Source organism: Callospermophilus lateralis, chromosome 6, assembly GCF_048772815.1.
Source record: "Callospermophilus lateralis isolate mCalLat2 chromosome 6, mCalLat2.hap1, whole genome shotgun sequence".
Taxonomy (NCBI): Eukaryota; Metazoa; Chordata; class Mammalia; order Rodentia; family Sciuridae; genus Callospermophilus; species Callospermophilus lateralis.
In genome coordinates this window covers 66,907,008-66,923,412 of record NC_135310.1, presented here as the reverse complement: position 1 = coordinate 66,923,412, position 16,405 = coordinate 66,907,008, and the positions used below count along the sequence as shown (strand labels likewise).

Genomic DNA, 16,405 nt, shown 5'->3' with positions numbered 1-16,405 from the left:
GGTTTTATCTTCTCATCATTTAGAATGCTGGCAGAATAAATGGGTCTGCTAATCAAACAGCACTGAGAGGTTAGGTCATTGGAAGCCTTTTTAGTCATTTTGTGCTTTTCAAGAGTGAATTTGTTAGAATTATGCTGAATACCCACTTAAAGCCTCAGCTGATAACCCTACCTGTGTTTTATAACTCTGCACTGTCAGAACTCATAATAAGTCAAACATTCTTTCAGTGGTGCTCATAAGGGAGGGAAAAAAGCCCCACAAATTTAAGAGTAATTTCAGATTGTAAATGAAAAGGAGAGGCACGACTGTTCATTTGCACCAATCATGCCTTCCTTTCATCTGCTCTGATTAGGCCTGGTGCGGTTTCATCAGACTCCTCCATCACCGAGCTGTCACTCCAGCCGTCTGTTGATTGAAAACAATCAAGGCTCTGATGGCACAATTATTCTGACCCTTTAACTAGAGGCTGCTGTGATAATGAAAGGTTGATTATGATAGTTTGTGCCTCTTTCAGTTTGCCAAGAAGGTTAATTTGGGCATCAGACGGATGTTTAATGGGCGCTTGCTGGCTACACTGAGGTAAATGAGAACGTGCAGTCTTGGATATTGCACGGATATAGTTTGGCTGTCAATCATTGTCATTTGGAGTTTGTGCCTCACACTCTGGAAATCACATTTTATTTTTTCCTTGGGATTTAATTTATTCTGTGCCCTGAGGAAGTTCTTTCACTCGGTGACCTTCACAGCAGCTTTCTCTGCCTTTTTTTTTTCTTTTTTCAAATGGAGCTCAAAGGCACAACACATCTAGAAGAGCATTTTTCTTTCATTTTCACTTAAAAATGGAAACTTTAAAAATCCATCCTTATCACTGCCTTCCAATAGAGCAAATGTTTCCATTCTGATTGTGCAGTGGGGAAGTAGAAGCGACAGGGATGCTCTGGCCAGTTTGCTAATGCAGCAGCTCACACAGTCTGCACTGTTTCTTACACCAACCAGCAAATGTAGCAAGTTCAAAATGGGCACATGGATGGAACTGAAGGCTCCATTCTCCTTCCATTTCTCTCACTAACCTGTCTCACAACTTGGTCTGGGGGATGGGGGGCTGAAGTTATGAGACAGATATTTGTCTGTAGAAGTACTGAGGTTATTAAAAGTTGCAAATTTCAATTTGTATAAATCCAGAGCCTAATCCTGTAGCTGTTTGAAGTATAGAATAAAAACGATGCAGGCATCTAATAATGCCGGTGTTTACAATGTGTAGCTCATACTGTAATGAGTTTTGTAGTTCTTTTATGCATACCTTTTAAAAAGAAAAATAGAGGAAAAGAAAAAAAATAAAGGAAAACCCTTATTTCTGTCTCCAAGCTGTGCATAGTGGTCTCATGTTAGGCATCTAGCATGAGAGAGCTAGAATCATTGTTTTGCTTTTGTTTGTGTTGTCTTCATTTTTTCCCCCAATTCAGCAGCATATTTTTGCTTAGCCTTGGACATTTTTTCTCATGTGTCAATTGTAAAACAATTAAGTCTATAGATGCTAAAATCACAGTATCATAATGATTGTAATTTTACTTCGAGTGTTCCATTTTCACATTATTTATTCATTGCTTTTTTTAATAAAGCTATTTGTTTGTGAATAGTGAAAAACATTAGGTGATAATTCAGTCTTACCTGAAGAGACTCCTAAAGTGAATTAAGCCATTGAATCCAGTTACTGTTTTAATGCCACCCTTATTTAAGCAACAGTGCTTGTTGAAAATGTTTGTTTAAAAAGAAATGAGAATAACAATGATATCACCAGATTCTTCACAACTCTAGACCACAAAGACTTTTGTTTTCTGTTTAGCTTATGGATAAAATAACCCTCAGGGATGCTTCATAAAATTATTGATTAGTTTGGTCTTCATTTTTTTGAGCAATGGAAAATAAAAAGACAATTAGAGAAATGTGTCAGTTAACTCAATCAATTTTGAGAAGTTATTTAGAAAAGTAGTGTGAGGTTTCATTTTACTATTACCTTGTGGTATCTGTGACAATGACTGATTTTAGAGGCTCACAATGTTAGCAAATTAACGGGACTCAAGCAAAGGCCATCTCCTCTTAAAGGAAATATGATTTGTGATTTCAAATCAATGTGAGTCTAAACCTGACTGGGTTCCAACCCCCACCACCCTAACCTGTGCATTTGTTATGTAGAAGTATGGAAAAATCTCCCCAATAGAGGACTTTTCCCGTGTCTTTCCAAGCCCTCCATGACACACCTATCACTGTTCTCTCTCACTGTGTCTGCCCCCCACCCCTGTACTGTGTGCCCACCTCTGTGGTGTCTCCCTCAGAAGGTCTCACCAAGCATCTGACACTTCATTGCCTGGCATGTTCTGGCAGTTATTCTATATCCAGGACTGGATCTGGTTATTGAGTGCAGTTTTCTTTTCCTCTTAGTCTCCACCTTCCAAGTTCCCTTGCTATTCCTGCTAACCTAATGGAGAATGTCTTTGACCTGTGATTTTCCCTGGGGTTCTCTCATTCAACTTGCACTTATAGATTCCCCACTGAAACTTAAAACAAGTCCTTTTCTCACCTCTCTTACAGACTAGCTTTTGAATAACCACTGTCTTTTACTGTTCCTTCATCCATTGCAATCCCTTCTTTCCTCTTCTGATCTTATCAAGCCACTAATTCTCTGTCTCAGGACCATCTTCTGGCATGAAGACTGCAGTTTGGCCCCTCTAGGCTGCTCTTCCATCCACAAAATCCCTTTCCTGTTCTCTCTGCCACTTGGATTCTCACATGTTTGATTCCTGTTTTGAGACTCATCTGACATTTACTTGATTTTAATGATCCTCTTCTACTCCAAACCCTTTTATGTAACCAGCTGATTTTGTTGCTGCTCTTTCTTCCTTTTATTCTTTCTTCTTCTTTTTTAACTGCTAAGAATTAAACCCAGAGCCATAGCACCTGCCTGGCAACTACTCCATCACTGAGCTGTATCTCCAGCCCAATGTGACTAATGATATATTGCCCTAAATTTTCTCTGGAATTTTTATTTGGGTAAAAGAAAACTATGGTGATTGTGGTGAAAAGTGTATATTCTTAGATAAAGATATTATTATTGTGTTCTATACTCAAGGTATTACAAGGAGGGAATATTCATTTTCCCAAGTTATGTATACTATGATGGAATGAGGATAGAGAATACATTGTGAAATATGCTGTTTAAACATCAGTAGCCAGACTGGAAATCACATAGTGATGGTGGCCATTGGCTGGTACCCCTTTGCATCCACCAACAGGCTAGCCCTGGCTTCCTTCCCCAAACCTCCACACAGCTCGCACGGTGCCTGCTCCATGTTCCATCCCCTTAATAGTGGAGTCTGGCCCTGGCAATGTTCAGTCTGGTGTTTCAGTTACTGGGGCCCCACTCCAATCTCAGTGCTTCCTACTTCTCAATTAATGTTTGAAGTGACGTCTGAGGATATTTTCTTTTTATTTGGAGGCTGCCAGCCATAAACCCTCAAATGAAGGTTAGATACTTCATGGGCACCTGAATTCATCATAATACCACTTATTAAAGGGATTTGACAATCTCTGCATCAGTGACCTGGGGCAGCTGCTTGGGTCTGTGCCGTCCATTTGGTCATATAATTAAAGGTTTAATTTCAGGTGGGGAGCACATGTGCCAGTGAACCTGCTATTGGCTCATTATTCAGGAATCAATTCACAGAGAAATATTCAAAGGCTTGATGCTCTCAGGGTGCTCTAGGGCATGTTTACAAATTAAACAGGTTTTTTAAACCATAAAATTTACACATGGGCCAGCAAAATTTAAAAGAACGATGAAATGACAATGGGGAAAGATGGGTCTTACATATGTCTAAATCTCTGTCTACAAGAAACTGAATCTTCCAAACTTGTAGGTTTTCTCCCCATCTCCACATTCCATGAATATGTTTTACAGGGACACATCAAGATACTTAAGATCAAGAGTGAGCCTTGAGTTTTATAGTATTACTAGAGCTTGGAATTGAATGGCCAATAAGAATGCATATATGTGTACTGAGTAGAATCTTTTTTTTTTTTTTTTTTGCCAAGTTAATCCCTGGCACATAATGAACACTCAAGAGTTTGAGGAATGGATGAATGAAAAAAAAAAAGATTCATGGTTATATTTTTTTTTCCACAGAAGAAAAAGATAGTCATTGACCCAAGATAATCAATCATTTTTTTAGTTTTCTCAAGCTAGAGGGCTAGTTCATATATATTTTTCCTTACTACCAAGTTAATTGAGTTGAGATTTGAGAAGACTCATATGGACACAAATTCAAGTATTTCAATGGGACACCAAGCCAATTAAAGAAAGTAAATATATGCTGAATATTATGCAAAAATGACTAGATTAAGTCCCCTCCATCCCTCCTTATTCATGCCTCTTTGACTTGGAAGATCTGGAATTTAACAAAACCACGGAACTTGAATTATGGATTTGAAGCCCTGAATTTACTTATGTGAAAATAGGTTTATAATTGGATCTAGTTCATAATTCGTTGTCACCTTACAACATGTGAAGTATTTAATACCATATAGCAAGTTTCTTATAATCCACAGCAATCTCAAAATTTATGTCCATGTTTCATGCTATTGTGTTAGATAATATCGTCTGAATATCATGATTTTATTATGAATTCAAAAAGACAATTGAATTGAGGAATAGCTCCATCTCTTGGTGGCACATTGTTGCCATATTGATTTTTTGTTTTGTCTAGATATCGTAATTTACCAAGTACTTTCACATGCTACCTCCCTCAGTTTTTTGTAGAACCTTATAATGCAGGAAATGTCAGCCTTTTTTTTTTTTTCACAGATGATGAAACTGAGTCTCAGTGTGTTGGTGTTTATGCTAAATGCACAAATATATCGCTACAGAAACAGGTCTTTTGATCTCAAGTTCTTCCTCCTTTTCATTATATCATATTCACCTAGATGGGTATGTGCCAATTAGTTGTAGAAAAAAAGCGTTAGGATTTCCCTGGTCATTTCAGCTAACTTCACCTCGATAATGCATCCTTACTGCATGCAGTAGTTGGGAAATAATGTGAGATGGTGTGACCCACATACAGCACTGTAGTCCTGTTCATCAATGGCACACAGAAGTTTTTTTTTTTTTCCTTTCTATTAACCAAATTGGCTTTCTCTCATTTTCCAGGGTGGTTCCAACAATATAAGCTTCATGTCTTGCTGATCTGCAAAGTCCATTTATCATCCAGTAGGACATGTTGTATAAGTATATAGACACTAGCATCTGTAGAGTCTCATGTCATCAATGGGCAGCATGTAATGTTTTGAAACAATCTCAGCTATTGATGAGTAGGTGGATGAGTATTGTCTTTTGGCTCAGAGACAGTTATGGGGTGCATTTTTATAATAGTTCATGGGTTCTGGTTAAATTTTAGGTAACAAAGAGTTAGTTTCACTTGCCCTGCAACATCATTGGCATGCACAGTATTGGTAAGAGTATCCTCCAGGACACTCTTACCATCTAAAAAGTTCTATGCAAACGACACGTGGAATGGTATATTTAGACACAATCAGGAGGTAAATTTTATGTGAACAGTTTACTAAATATTTGCATTTATGTATGAAATCTCATTCTGGGAATTCTAAATAAATAGTGCCCTGAAGCAGTCACCTTAGAAATTTGATATGTATGTTCTTTGATTGAGATTATTTTATTTTGACAAGAGATGGTATCTGTTATTTGTAATTTGATCAAAATTGTTCCAAGGGAGAAAATGACTGCAGTATAACCCAATTCTCTGCATGTGGGTCTGTGGGAACATACACAAATGCATATATTTTGCCTAATACTGATTTATAGACAAAAACCCCTCACCTTGGTTTTTGAAGAGATTTATAAAATCTATTCATGTTATAAAAACCTGTGACTTGAATAGTACTTGTAGCAATTTGGATACCTCTTCCACCTATAGGAATCTTGGAGGATTCTTCTTTAAAATGTTTTTGGTAGATTCACAATTGACATATATTTTAGCAATAGAAGAGACTCTCTGACCAACTTATCAATTTTACAGATAAGAAGCCAAATGAATGTCTTGTTATCAGCAATATCTTCATATTGCTCATTTTAATTAGTTTTTAAAAGATCAGCTCTAATTGGTAGCCAATTCTCACAGGCAGAAAGGATATTACAGAATATTAACCTTACCTCTTTTTTTTCAATGAAAGGATAAATCTTTTATTTATTCTTTAATCATTACAGGCTTAAAGAAGAATCCAATGGACCAACATGGTTGCTTTTTTGTTTTTTGTTTTGTTTGCTTTGTCTTACATATTCTCTTATTCAGTTCTTCTTAACCACTTCCATCAAACTACTTCCAAGGCCAGAGGAAAAAATATATGTGCCCTTTCCATTTGCCAGATGTTTGTAATTCTCAGGAAGAAATAGGTTTTGTTTTTTAATGTTTTTATTAGTGCACTGCACTTATACATAATATTGGGTTACTTTTGACATAATCATACATGCATGGAATATATGGGGTGTTCCATTACAGTTCCCAGTGTTACTTCTTTTCTTTCCCCTCTTCCCACCCTCTGTTCCCATTTCTACACTGGTATTCCTTCTATTTATTTACTGTTTTTTTTTTAGTTGGCTATTTATAGATATACATGAAGGTGGAATTTACTGTATTAGATTCATGCATGTATATAGTATAATTGTGTCAGTTACATTCTAGAGTTCCTCCCTTTTCTCATCCCTGCTCCCTCTCTGTCAATCTCCTTCCTCTATTCCACTGACCTCCCCTCTGTCTTCAAGGGATCTGTCCTGGACCTGCCTCCTATACTTTCTTTCCTTACTTTGATATATTTCTGCATATGAGACAAAACATTTCACCCTTGACTGTGTGATTCTGGTTTATTTCATTCAGCATGTTCTATAGTTCTACAATTCTGTCCACGTACCAGAAAAATGTCATAATTTCATTCTTTGTCTTTATGGCTGATTAAAACTCTGTTGTGTATGTAGACTACATTTTTTTTCTCCTCCATTCTCTGTTGACAGGCTCGTGGCCTGTTCCATAACTTGGCTGTTGTGAATTGAGCTGCTGTAACATGATGTGGCTATATCACTATAGTATGCTGATTTTTAGTTCTTTTGGATAAATATAGAGGAGTGGGATAGCTGGGTCAAATGGTAGTTCTATTCTTAACCTTTTGAGAAATCTCCACACTGCTTTCCAGAGTGGTTGTACTAATTGGCAGAGTGAACAACAATATATGACTGTACCTTTTTGCCCAACAGCCTCACCAGCATTTATTATCATTTGTGTTCTTGAGGATTGCCATTCTCACTGGAGTGAGATGAAATTCCAATGTAGTTTTGATTTGTATTCCTTAATTGCCAGGAAAGTTGAACATTTTTAAAAATATATTTGTTGGTCATTTGATTTCTTCTTTTGAGTAGTATTGTTTAGTTCTTTTTCCCCATTTACTGATTAGGTTATTTGGTGTTAAGTTTTTTGATATCTATGTGTTCTAGATTTTAATCCCTGTTGGAGGAGCAGCTGGTGAAGATAATCTCCCATTCTGTATGATCTCTATTTATGCTCTTAATTGTTTCCTTTGATGTACAGAAGGTTTTTAAATTTGATGTTGTCCCACTGATTGAGGCTTGGTTTTATTTCTTTGGGCTTTAGGAGTCTTGATAAGGAAGTCAGTGCCTGCACCAATATGTTGAGTGTTGGTACTGTGTTTTCTTCTAGCAGTTGCAAAGTTTCTGATCTAATTTCCAGGTTTTCGATCCACTTTTGTGCAGTATGAGACTTTTGTGCAGTATGAGAGATAGGAATCTAATTTCATTCTTCTACATATGGATATACAGTTTTCCTAGCATCATTTTTAAAAGGCTCTTTTCTGTAACATATATTTTTGGCATCTGTGTTGAATATCAGATGACTGCAACTATGTGAGTTTGTCTCTGTGTCTTTTATTCTATTCCATTGGTCTTCATTTCTGTTTTGATGGCAATTCCATGCTGTTTGTATTATTATAGTTCAGTAGTATAATATGACAACAGTGATTGTGATGCCTCAAGCATCACTCTTCTGGCTCAGTATTACTTTGGCTATTCTGAGTCTCTTATTCTTCCCAATGCAATTTAGGACTGATTTTTCTAGTTCGTGAAGAAGCTATTGGCATTTTGATAGGGACTGAATTTAATTTGTATATGGCTTTTGGTAGTATGGCCATTTACATGGGAGGTCTTTCCATCTTCTAAGATCTTCTTCAATTTCTTTCTTTAGTGTTATGTAGTTTTCATGTTAGAGGTCTTTCACCTCTTTGGTTAGATTTATTCCCAAGTATTTTATTTTACGTTTTGAGGTTATTATGAATGGGATAATCTTCCTGATTTCTTTCTCAGTAGATTCATTATTTGAGTATAGGAAAGCTATTAATTTATGAATGTTGATCTTTTTCCTACTCCTTTGTTTAATTTGTTTATCAGCTCTAGAAGTCTTCTGAAGGAGGGGGTTTTTTTTAGTCTTCTAGATATAGCATTATGTCATTAGCAAATGGATAATTTGTCTTCCAATTTCTCCTTACCTCTTTTTCTATCTTTATTTTCTCTTCATTTTGCTATACAACTTACCTTTTTAAAAGTTCTCTTGTGTTATGAGATTGAACCAAAGAAAAACTCGGGTCACTTTTTATTTGCCTAACTAATTATCTGGAACTTAAATGTGACCAGCCTTAGGGAGTTTTTATTGTGATTTTTCTAGTCTTGTGTCTTTACCCTCTTCTGGGTAAGAGACAAACTCAATATCAAGGGCTTTTGCTTTTGGAGCCCTGCAGTATTATAAAAATGATTATCAGAGCACAATTTTATATAAAAGGTGAAAATAAGAATGCTATCAATCTCCCAACTTCATAAAATTTTAAATGAACAATGAAAGAATATGTTTTATTATCACATCTGCTAAGCTGAATACTCTTTTTAAAATCTGTCAGGGTTTTTTTTACCCTGACAGTATATGATCTGGAGCCTCATCAGATTTGATTTCACTGAAATACATTTCTTAGAGGAAAAAATAGCCCATGAGTCTTGCATGTCTATAGTCAGCTATAATGGTTAACGTGCAACCTCCCTTGAAAAATCTGTTTTACAAGCAAAATGTCGGCACAATTTTAATTGCAGCACTTGAATAAGCACTGTTATAATTTTTAATATTCTTCTATGGGAACATTTTCATTGTTCTGGTAGAAGAAAATGCTCTGATCCTGAATCCTTCGTTTCTGGTGCTTTGGGGTTTTATGGGAATGCTGTCTTTTTGAACTGAAATTTTTCATTTGGTTTTAAAGGAAAGAATGTAAACATAAGATTTTGAGCATTTATTTAGTAACATAAGCTTTCTTTTCTGTGGCAGTCATTATTCTAGTGTACTATATCACTGTTTGGACCTTACTTGCCTCACATTAAAGAGGTGAGCTTCTGTGCAATATAGCATGGCAAATCCCAACATCTGCTCATTTTCATTAGGGAAACTTTCCATATTTTTAAAGTAAAGAAATGGTACTTATATTAAGAGGGTATCGTGTTAAATTTTCAGGTTTATTAGAATTCAAGGCATTTTTAAATACTGTATAAAATAGTCTACTTAATAACAATCACTGAACTTCCCTTTGAAGACCTGGATGAGAAGACAAGAGAGTATGCTTGATAGTTCATTTAGACAGGAAAAGTTACATCTATGCAATACCGTTCATTCTATTAGAATATGCTGCTCTGATTCCCACTCCTTGTTACCCAGGTGCTATTTAACATGCCCAGCACTCTGGTGGAGGTTCAGTGTCAGTTGGTTGTTTATTTGCTCCTGTGCCCTTCCTTTGTCCCTTTCTGAAACTGCAGAACTGTAAGATTTATGCTGCCTTTTGGGCAGTCAGGGGAAACAGGTGCCCTGGTTTATTTGAATGGGATGTCAGGACTGGCAAGGACGTGTAGACACTTGTGCCTTCACAGCATGGGCTTCTGCAAAATGGAAAGCTCAGTCTGCACCTTCAGCAAAGCTGTCTACAAACCACATTTTAGATTGGAGAATAATAATTGCCTCCCCTGGCCAACAGGGCAGAGTAAGGCTATGAAAAAACACCAGTCATTGCTTACTCAGCGCGGGCTGATGAGTTCCATAAGAACATCCTTTTGAGTGTAAAAAGAATATTTGTGGACCAAGACAAAGAAATAGTTTTAGATGATGTCATAAGAGCTTTACTTTTTGTTATCGTTACTTTAAAAGATTTGATGTCTCATCTGTTGAGAAGCTGTTTTTTAAGAGCACTTGTGTTATCTGTTTGGAAAGCATAAAGATACTTCTGGGGAAGAGCATACTGATGTGTATTTTGGGATTAATATGACTTGATAATTAATACATTTTCTAGGAATCTGTCAGGGTATGGTTTCTTATTGTTTTAGGGTCATGTTTTATAGCACACATATGCAGAGACATATATAAGCAGACTTGGACTTCAAAATATCTACTTCTGTAAAAGGATCTAGAATTTTAGATTTCAAAACATAGCCAGGTGTTAGTAGGGCATGCATGTAATCCCAATGACTCGGGAAACTGAGGATTGCACGGTCAAGGCCAGCCTCAGAAACTAAATAAGACCCTGTCTCAACATAAAAATTTAAAAAGGGGTGGACACTAGGGAATATAGCTCAGTGGTAGTGTAACCCTGAGTTCAATCCCCAGTGCTACCAAAAAAAAAAAAAAAAAAGAAAAAGAAAGAAAAGCGAAACACTAATTTAAGATTCAAAGCATGTCCTTTCCCCTGAAATGCTTGTTCTTTAAATACAAACTCTTTAATTAGTACTATTAATATATGGTACCTATCTGGAAGCAACATGTATTTACTTTAAAATGGATTCTATTTTTCTAATTTAGAGAATATGTAAGTCATATTTGAACTTGAGTGTGTTTGCCTGGATACTACCTTAAAATAATTATTGATGGTAAAATAATGACAAGGTTGACATAATAGAAAATAGATTATGGAATTTAATAACTGGGTTTCTGGTTGCAGCTTTTCTACTAATTAGTTGCATGACTTGGGTTCAGTTAACTTGTCTGGATTTGATTTCCAGCTATAAAATTGAGAAGCTTGAACCAAATGTATTCTAAAGTTTCTTCTTGCCTGAACAATTTATTACTTATTTGAAAGCTTAAAAGACTGTAGTGTTTCTTGCATCGTCAAGAATCTCAAATAGAGTCAGCCAGCACCAAGCATGTTAGGGAGGAAAACAAGGGCTTATATATGTGTAAGTGTAGAGCACTGTGTGGAGTTCTGAGAGCTTATAAAGGCCTTCTAGGAAAACCATTAACGATAAGATAATAAAATGGGAAACTACAGTCTGTGGAAGATAAATAAATAAAGATGAAAAAGAGTAAAGGAATTGATATTGTTTGTTTAAGAAAAATGGAAATAGCCTAAGAACAGTTGCAAAGAATTTTTCATTTTGAAGCAAATATTTATAGGCAACTATGGGCCAAAGACTGTGCTTATCAAGAATCTGAGAGAAGATAGATGAATGGGGGTCAGATTAAGCTATAGCTAAGACTCCTTTTTGGAAGGAATGATTCTCTATTGGGATTACATGAACTGAGTTAGGCAAGGTGTATGGGAAATCCCCTGGTGTTTTTGGAGATGCTCATCTGCTGTTACACATTGTTTAGGAAAATCTCACCTAAGGATCCTAATTCCTGAGTAGTCTTTGGTAAGCCCTCCCAAACTGAATCTGTAATTTCTTTTCCACTCTTGCTGGATTTGTCACCAAAAATGTAGGAGGTAGGACTTTGACCTCATGCTTCATTTTCTCCCCCATTAAATATTAGAGTTTGGGATGGTGGAGATCTCACTATGCCAGAATAGATAAGATAAAACAGGATTTCAGCCTCCTCTGAACTATGGTTTTTCAGTGTAGTGTCATCATTTTAAAATCCATCAGTTCTAAGAATAATCTTTTTCAAGCTGAGGCACCAATATATGCTACAAAGCTAACTGTGGTTTTTGGGTTCTGTGATGCTTCAGTGATGGATCTGTCTTCCGCTTACTATAGTCTTCAAGCCCTTAAATGGGTTCCTGGATTCTTTCCACAACCTTGCCCTTAATTAAGCATAGAAGTGAATAGTGCTTCAGTGAGGTTCACAGCATGGAAGAGATTTTGAAATGGCTCATTGTTTTGAAATTTTCTCCCTATTTCTTTCATTATTAGGCTAAATAGAAACTATCTTTGCTTTCAGTGGTTTTTCTCCTTTATATTTTTTAAACGTAAAGTAAAAAGATAGCATAGTAACAATTTTACATTTATTTATGTATTATTGCAAAAGCAAAAGTTCAGTATGTTTAATAAGACTTACTTTATATAATTGATAACATAAGTCAAGTGTTGATTTATAGACCATATAGAACCAGAGTCTCAAGATGTTATCTTATCCACACTGTCAAGCTAATTACATGTCCTATATCTTAATTAAGGTATTACTTATTTCTTCTTCAATTTAAAACAATATATTAACTCCAATGGGGCAGCATTTTATCCTATGGATGGAACAGTTAATGTGGCTTTCTGAAGTAACTAAATTCAGATAGCATGGTAGAAGAACACTGTTTTATGAATAAAAATCAATCTGTAACCATCCTACTCAAAGTGTGATCCATGGACCTGTGGCATATGCATCACCAAAGTGCTTGATAGAAATGTAAACTCCTAATTCCACACTCTTCCAACTAAATCAGAATCTGCATTTAACCAGAAATCCCTTGTAATTCATGTGCATGCAAGGTTTGAGTTGGTGGCAGAATAGTTCATTACATTCATCTTTGATCTAGAGGAAAAATAAACCCACCAAATATAGATGACTTGGGTGTTCTGATAATGTAAATAAACTATAATGGTGTGAAAATTATATGAGATCTGTAAAAGTTAAAAATGTTGGAAAAAAATAAAAATTACTTAGAAAATGCAAACAAATATATATACATAAAGTATTGTAATATATAATATTTAGGGAAATTTGACATGGAAAGAATCGTGATACATGTGACATGGGGTGGTAGAGAGAAAGCCAGAAATTAATCAGTAATAGCACACAGAGGTCATTGTTGAATTGCTAATTTGATTTGTTAGAGATTTCCTTAACAGCAGAGCATAGTTGAGGCTTGTATATCTCTCATGCAGTTAGTGATACTGTTTGGTATAAAGATAAATTGAAGAGTGTTCAGAGATGGGATGGAAGATTAATTATGACATAGGAAGAACTGATTTATGAGGAGAGAGAAAAATAATTAAATGGGCAGCACTATGCTATAAAAAGAAGCTATGGCGACATGGATATTTATCTAATGTTTCTCCAGAGCTGTTTCCTGTGATATCTATATGAAAGATGCAAAACAATAAGGATGTAAGGATGCTGAGAAATTGTTTGTAAAGCAAAGCAATATCAACTGGGATTATTCAATTAAGTTAGGAGCAATATCAAAGATTAGTTTCAGAAAATTTTACCCAGTACACAAGAAATGACCTTGTGCAAGATGACTTTATTCCTGAGAATTTTTGGAAACTCTATGGGCGAAGAATGAAAAATCATTTAGTATGTTGTTGAATTATCTCTCTAGGGAGATAATTGGAACCCCATCCCTTGAAACTTCTAAAATTAGGGTGGATGAAAACTAGGATGCCATACATGGAATGCCCTCTCCACTTCTGGCAGAGACCTGGTGATTGATGAGTGGCATTTTATTTTGCAACATCTTTGATTATTGCTGATGTTACCATATATAGTCCATTTTTTTTCATCAGGTTGGTATCTAATTAAAATAAAAATCTACTTTCTATGAGAACATCTAGAGAGTGTCAGTTATCTGCCCTCCATGGTGCCTGCCTCTTGGTACCCAGTGACATTCTTTTTCATTTCTCTTCACTCTGTAATTATTAAGGATGCACTTCCCTACACAGCAGAAGTGAATTCATTTCCTCATTCACTTCATTCAGAAGCTAAAAAGACAAGTCCAAAAGGCACCTGGACATTTGGAGCCTTTTGTCAAATGGATGCAGAAACTCTGGAAGTCTGAAATTATCCAGTGCTTCAGAGAACCTAGTGATTCTTTTTACTGGGATGAAAATCTGACACAAGAGTACCATACTTTCTTCTCTCTTCTTCTGTTCGCTAAGCGTCATCTGAACAGAGAAGCCCAGAGCCCTAATTCCATAGCTCAGAAAGGAAGTAAAACACACAAAAAAAATTTAATGTTCCAATTCATAGCTTTTTTCCTGTTAACTCCTCCAGATTCAACACCATCATTGGTGTTGTCTAGGAAATCTAGTTTAGCATAGGTTCTGCTAAGAATAATTCATATCAAATATATTGACTGGAGATATTATATATACTGTTTTATGTTGATGGGAACATTTACCAAACTTAAATATCAAGTCACATTAATTAAATTATTTCAGGTGTTTCATAAGTGAATTGTTTTCTTTGATGGTATTTTTTAAAATTAATGTTAATTTTGTTATTTATAATTTAATGTACCTGCTTCCATTTTAAGAAATTATCTTTTCCTATAACCAAAATTTCTTAATCCCTTCTTTCTTGTAAGAGATCTGGAAGGGTGAGTTAAAAAGTTAGTAAGGATTATGTTCTACTATTTTGGTCAGATACAAAGATAAACTCTTCTATCCCCTGCTTGTGAAAATGACCCTAAAAAATTGCCAGCATCTTACATGTGCAAATAACAACTGCCTTCAAGGTGAAAACTAATTAACAGAAAATAATAGATAAAATTGTCAAGTTGCAACCTTACTTTTTTCCTTTTTGCTTCCTGACTGTTATGCCAACCAAAAGGGTAGGGAAAGTCTTTTTTTTTCTAAATCATTCTACTAATGTCATACTGATTTTCTCTCACGTACACCCCATGGTTCCAGATGATCTCATGTTTTCTTATTTTTCTCATGTTGGTACAGCATCTTGCCTCATGGGTTAACATGTTACTTGAGTGGAGATGGCAATGATTACCACAGTTCTTCCGTGTCTCTGCTGATATGGGGGGAAATTTCCTTGACTGGGTATCAAAATATTCCAGCATTACAATACATACCACTATTAGGTATAATTGTAATGCACCAATAAAAAAATATTCCAGTATTGTACTTTGTAGGAAAAATGGTATTAAGTGTCTGAAAGACTATATGGAGACCTGTGTATATGTCATTGATGTTGCTGTTTCTTTCTTACCCTTGATTCTCCTCTTATCTTACTTCCCTCTGTTTCAGCTAGCTGTGAGGTGGTTGGAACACAACTGCCATTACCAGTACATGGATGAACTCCTGCAGTACATCCGCTTTGGCCTAATGGATGTGGATACTCTCCATACAGTTGCCCTGTCCCATCCCCTCGTCCAGGCAAGTGAGACGGCAACAGCTCTTGTCAATGAGGCCCTGGAATACCACCAGAGCATCTATGCACAGCCTGTCTGGCAGACCTGCAGGACCAAACCACGCTTCCAATCAGATACTCTGTATATCATTGGTGGGAAAAAGCGTGAGGTGTGTAAAGTCAAGGAACTTCGGTACTTTAATCCTGTTGATCAGGAGAATGCTCTCATAGCTGCCATTGCCAACTGGAGTGAACTGGCTCCCATGCCTGTGGGAAGGAGTCACCACTGTGTGGCAGTCATGGGGGACTTTCTTTTTGTAGCAGGAGGGGAAGTGGAGCATGCCAGTGGCCGGACATGTGCTGTGAGGACTGCCTGTCGCTATGATCCCCGCAGTAATTCCTGGGCAGAGATAGCACCCATGAAAAACTGCCGGGAGCATTTTGTGTTGGGTGCCATGGATGAATACCTCTATGCAGTTGGGGGCAGAAATGAACTGCGTCAGGTTCTGCCTACAGTTGAGCGATATTGCCCCAAGAAGAACAAATGGACTTTTGTGCAGTCCTTTGATCGATCTCTATCATGTCATGCTGGATATGTGGCTGATGGTCTTCTTTGGATATCAGGTAGAATATGCCTCATATGTTGGATTTATCTAAAAACACATTCACTATGGCATAAATTTAAAAGTCAAGCTTTGGTAGTATGTCCTTGTGTGATTGAGTTAAGGATGCTATTTTAGCTAATTAACAATCATTTATTGAGCACCTACTCCATAGAGAACAATGTAATTAGAAGTAATTGACCTTTCTATGAATTTATGAGTGATTAGTGGTGTAAAAATTTAAGTTGAAAGTTAATGGCCCATCACGTCTGTTTTTCTATCAAACCTTCTATTGTTTAAATCATCAGCCCTCAATTCTTGGATTATGTTGCACAATTTGTGTTTTATCTTATTCCTTTG

General features: G+C 36.3%; 1 protein-coding gene across 1 annotated transcript in view; it reads left to right on the top strand.

Moving 5' to 3' along the window:
• Klhl32 (kelch like family member 32) overlaps nucleotides 1–16,405 on the top strand; it is a 188,641-nt gene that overhangs the window by 146,192 nt on the left and 26,044 nt on the right. Inside the window, exon 7 of the mRNA XM_076859907.1 lies at nucleotides 15,341–16,067. Coding sequence (XP_076716022.1) covers nucleotides 15,341–16,067 — 727 coding nt within the window. The remainder of the gene's footprint in view (nucleotides 1–15,340; nucleotides 16,068–16,405) is intronic.